The sequence below is a fragment of the Abrus precatorius genome, unplaced genomic scaffold (genome assembly GCF_003935025.1).
Source record: "Abrus precatorius isolate BTA unplaced genomic scaffold, Abrus_2018 Scaffold10, whole genome shotgun sequence".
Taxonomy (NCBI): domain Eukaryota; kingdom Viridiplantae; phylum Streptophyta; class Magnoliopsida; order Fabales; family Fabaceae; genus Abrus; species Abrus precatorius.
The window spans coordinates 8,951,811-8,957,257 of record NW_020874292.1 but is presented as its reverse complement, the minus strand read 5'-3'; the positions used below and the strand labels follow the sequence as shown (position 1 = coordinate 8,957,257).

The following is a 5,447-nucleotide window of genomic DNA, read 5'->3' as shown; positions in this document are numbered from 1 at the left end:
ATTATTTAAGCTCTAAATTAAAAGGTAAATATTTATAGAGATATTTATAAATCTTTCATCAATAAAATAAAATTTAAACCAAAGTTTTTATATAGTATAATTTTTTAAATGTGGGATCAATTCAATATTAGGAGAGAAGAGTAAATAAGCTTAAACTATGATGACTTTATTTTTCTAAAATATCTTAAATAATATAGATTTAATACTGACTTACACAAAGTATGAAACAATCTTTGTTTTCTTTTCTCTTGGATTGGTGGTGGGTTTCTAGAAGTGACAACTGGTTCCTACAGACATGTATAAGAGTGAAAACGTAGTGTGAAATATATAGACAGGCGAAAGAATTAAGAAAGAAATGTTAAGCATGCATGCGTCTGTTTTATTCATGAAATTCTTTGAGCAAGAAGGGACAGCCATCAAACAGAAGCAAATAATAATTATAAAGAAATATATAGCGACCAAATTGTAGTAAACAAAAACTTAAAGAGAAAATGATGCAACTCATCTAGAAGGCCATGTATATGCCAAGTCAAAACGTCTTTATAAATGCATATAAATGATTTTTATAAGTTATGACAGATTATTCCCCACGAGTGGTGAGAGAGATAGAGAGGTTATTGATTATTTTTTAGGGTTTAATAATTTGATTTGTTACTTCACGACTCTGTCTATCTCCAATTCTTTTCGTTCTAGACGGTGTCGTATTCAAGGTTCATTTTCTTGCACGCGTATGATTTTAATTTGAAATCCTAAAATAAGCTTTGATAAATTTATATCATCATGGAGAAAAGTCAGAAGCAATAGCCCAGCAAAATCAAATCCTATTAGAGGCTAAGATATGTGTCACACGTGATTGATTATATTTGTTTTTAACCTAAACACTTTGACATGATAAATTTTTTTTAGTAAAGGGAAGGATGTGATAAGACTATTGGATAAATTTATATATCTTTTTAATTTAACAAATGTCAAAAATAAAATAAAAACTATCATGTCAAAAATCGTTTTGTTATGTGAGTTATTTAAATTAAATATAAATATAATAAATAATATATCTACTTTATTATTTTAACATGTATTAATTATAAAATAAAAATCTATCGTACTTTTTTTTATATATAAAAAGAGACTAAAAATTCAAATAAACAAAACTATAGAGAGATTCTAGAGATTCCTATACTAAGGGAGTCCATACAGAGAAAGGAGAGAAGATTAGAAGGGTCAGACTTACTCTGAGAGGAATACAAATTATCATCTAATTTGTCCTTAACAAGGTTATTTGTACATAAATTGACTTTCTTACAAATATGCTTAAACTTAATATATTTAATGAAATTTAGACCATTTTTAATGTCTTATATTAACTTGAACAATGGACAAGAAGAAAGTTAAACCTATTGAATAAGGTAAATAACTTGCTTATAGTCGCTTTCAATTCAAACCCACTTCAAATCTATTTTCACAATCAGTTGGATATCAAAGTACAGGGTCCAAAGTTCTACTTAAAAAAAAAATTGAAAATTTGTTGTACTTTTATCTATTATCTAATCATATTTTATATAAATTTTTATATTTTATTCGATCTAACAAAGTTACTTAATAGAAAGCGAAATAAAAGAATCAGACATCTCTATACAATTTCAAGACATGCGGACTTGGTTTTATTATATTACTTTTGTCGCACTTTGTTTTATTTAAGTATTTACTATTTAGGATTAAATGAACCAAATCAAAGAGAAAGGGAATAAAAGATTATTTTTAAATTACTGTAAGTACTTAATTTTCTTATTTATAAAACAAATAATATAGATAAAATAAAGATTACAACTTTTTTTAATAATTATTGTTAGTTTTAAATTTAAAAATAATAAGTTATTTTTTGTAACATATACCTAAAAACACTCAATAAAAATTTATAAATAATAATTTCTTTATTAAAATTGTACTGATAATATTAAATACTATAAATTTTAACAAATTTATTTATTTATTTATGGTTTCATTAAACACATGCTGGAAAAATGGATAAGAAATTAACCTTGATTTTTTTTTCTCTAATTCCTCTATTCAAAGTTCGATTAATAAATTCATGATGCTTTTTTTGGGCCAAGTCTATTTTCAGTAAAGCCCATTCCGTATGTGGTCTTTGTATATCAAAGGAGAAAGAGATGAATGAATTGATCAAATTATATTGTAACACTAGAGAGATGAGTAAACTTTATGTAGAGATAAACTATTTTGTTTTGTTATTCATCACACCATGGAGTGTTGATTCATGTACATTTTTCTTAACAATGAATCTTGTGTATAATAACAATATAACATCAATGTAGGAAACACAGTGGGTTGAGTTTGAGTTGTATGGGTGTTAGTGCAGCTTCTGTACTGAACCAACTCCTACATAGGCAAAACCTGAAGGCACAGCCACACCCAAACGCCACCAACATCAAAACAGTCACCAAAACAATTCTCACCTATCTCGAAGCCGGTAGAATCGGAAAAGCCGCATCTGTTCTCTTTGCATTCCCACAACCCTTCTCTTACTCTCTATATGCTCACTTCTTCCGACTCTGTTCCACCCACCGCGCCATCGTCGAAGCCCGCAAGCTCGAATCCCACTTGCTCACCTTCACCCCCAACCCCCCCATTTTCCTTCTCAACCGCGCCATTGAAACCTACGCCAAATGCAACTGTCTTCGCGATGCCCGCGATCTGTTCGACGAAATGCCCCATCGAGATGGTGGCTCTTGGAATGCTCTCATCACTGCTTATTCTCAATTGGGTTTCCCAGGCGAAGCTGTTTCCTTGTTCTTGCGTATGAATAGGTCCGGGGTTTTTCCCAATGAGGTTACCTTTGCTGGTGTACTTGCTTCTTGTGCTTCAGCTTCTGAGCTTCTTCTCTCCAAGCAGGTTCATGGGCTGGTCACAAAATTTGGTTTTTGTGGCAATGTGATCCTTGGGAGTTCCCTTGTCGATGTTTATGCCAAGTGTGGGGTTATGGTTGATGCTCGCATGATGTTTCATGAGATTCCGCGTCCTAATGCTGTCACTTGGAATGTCATTGTGAGGCGGTATCTTGATGCTGGTGATGCAAGGGAAGCTGTTTTCATGTTCTCGAGGATGTTTTCGAATTCTGCAATTAGGCCGTTGAGTTGTACTTTCTCTAACGCTCTTGTTGCTTGTTCCAGCATGTGTGCACTCGAGGAGGGGATGCAAATTCATGGGGTTGTTGTGAAGTTGGGTCTGCAGGCGAATAATGTTGTTTCGAGCTCGCTTGTCAACATGTATGCCAAGTGTGGCAAATTGGAGGATGGCTCTCGGGTGTTTTATGAGCTTGGTTTGAAAGATGTTGTGTCTTGGACTTGCATTGTGTCGGGGTATGCCATGAGTGGGAAAACATGGGAGGCAAGAAAGCTTTTTGATGAGATGCCTCAACGTAATGTGATCTCGTGGAATGCAATGTTGGCTGGATATACCCGATTTTTTGAATGGTCTGAGGCATTAAATTTTGTATATCTCATGCTTGATACAATTAATGAGGTGGATCATGTCACTCTTGGTTTGATGTTAAGTGTATCAGCGGGGCTTTCGGATCATGAAATGGGGAAACAGGTTCATGGTTATATTTATCGACATGGTTTCCAGTCAAATCTTATGGTCAGCAATGCCCTTCTTGACATGTATGGTAAATGTGGGAACTTGAACAGCGCCAGAGTTTGGTTTAACCAGATGAGTAATTGGCGTGACAGGGTTTCTTGGAATGCTTTATTGGCTAGCTATGGTCATCATCAATTAAGTGAACAAGCACTAACAATATTTTCAGAGATGCAGTGGGAGACAAAACCGACCAAATATACATTTGGAACCCTTTTAGTAGCGTGTGCAAATAGCTTTGCACTTTACCAAGGCAAACAGATTCATGGATTCATCATTAGACATGGATTTCATATAGATATTATAATCAGAACGGCTTTGATTTACATGTACTCTAAATGCCGTTGTCTTGAGTATGCTATTGAGGTTCTGAAGGGGGAGGTTTCCAGGGATGTGATCATTTGGAATACCATAATTTTGGGATGTTGTCACAATCATAGGAGTAGAGAAGTGTTCGAACTTTTTGGGATCATGGAAGCAGAAGGCATCAAGCCAGACCACGTGACCTTTGAAGGCATCCTGCTTGCTTGTATTGAAGAAGGCCTTGTTGATTCAGGCATTGAATGCTTTAAGTCAATGAACAATGAATACGGCATCCCGCCAAGGCTGGAGCATTATGACTGCATGATTGAACTCTACAGTCGGCATGGATACATGGATGAGCTTGAGAATTTTATGAAGACAATGACAATAGAGCCCACTATTCCTATGTTGAAAAGAGCCCTTGATGCTTGTCAAAAATATCGGTGCCCAAGATTGGGAGAATATATTTCAGAAAAAATTAATGAATTTAAACATTAATTAATTCAACTTGCAGCATGAGTGCACTATAGCAGAGAGCTGATCTTTGTTTCAGCTCAAGAGCCATAAGTTTGCAGGTATATGCAATGGAATATGACCGTGATTAAGGTCCTGTCTGTAATGATAATAATCAGATTAATACCTTGATGTGCAGCTCCAGGATGTATATTCAATTGTAGTGGCAGGACATTTCTGGTTTTGGTGAAAGAAAATGATCATGGTACCAGAGGTCTATTTGAAGTTAACAAGTATTTGCAAAGAGACAGGATAAACTGCATGAGGCTTTTCTGCATCTTGGGATTTGAGCTCTGATGACGTTATGAATGGTTTGGAGCTGCGATTATAGATCGTGATGAAATCTTTGCTAGAGAATGCAAAGGTCATGCGTTTTGGCAGCAGGCATGGCTGCGAGTTTGGATTCACGTTTGAATAATTATAGATGTACATTTACGTGATTTTGTCTCCAAACACACCCACGAAGCATGATTTAGTGCATGTTTCGATCTGCGGTGGCAGACTTCATATGCACGTTACTAACTTGTTCTGTTCATGGGCTCCACCTTGTGGAAAAAAAATGTAATTTAAACACACTTTGTAGGATCATGCGTCGACCGAAATTAACTATACGTTAGGATTCTCATAGAAATATTTAGGAAAAATACTTATTAACTAGTAAATAAATATGCACGGGTTTATTTTATTTTTATTAAATTAATTTATTTTAAAATATAAAATATATAATTTAAATATGAAAATATATTAATATGATAAAAAAATTTATTATATTAAATATAATTACAGTAAAAAAGATTATGAAATATATTTTTATACAATATTTTTTGTATTTATATATTTGTTTATCTTTTTTAATAATAAATATTTTTATTTCTTTTATTGACATTATTTTAAACAATGCAACATATAATTGATTATGATTAAATATAGGTTTTGATAAATATAATTTAATATAATTTAATGATTGTCCTTAATAA

The 5,447-nt window shown here is 33.3% G+C and overlaps 1 protein-coding gene across 1 annotated transcript; it reads left to right on the top strand.

The window, feature by feature from the left end:
* Window positions 1–2,189: 2,189 nt before the first annotated feature.
* On the top strand, window positions 2,190–5,003 carry LOC113852650 (pentatricopeptide repeat-containing protein At3g26540). Its single transcript, XM_027482980.1, has one exon. It carries the CDS (start codon window positions 2,362–2,364, stop codon window positions 4,453–4,455), a length of 2,094 nt encoding a protein of 697 aa, XP_027338781.1. The 5' UTR covers window positions 2,190–2,361; the 3' UTR covers window positions 4,456–5,003.
* Window positions 5,004–5,447: the final 444 nt, after the last annotated feature.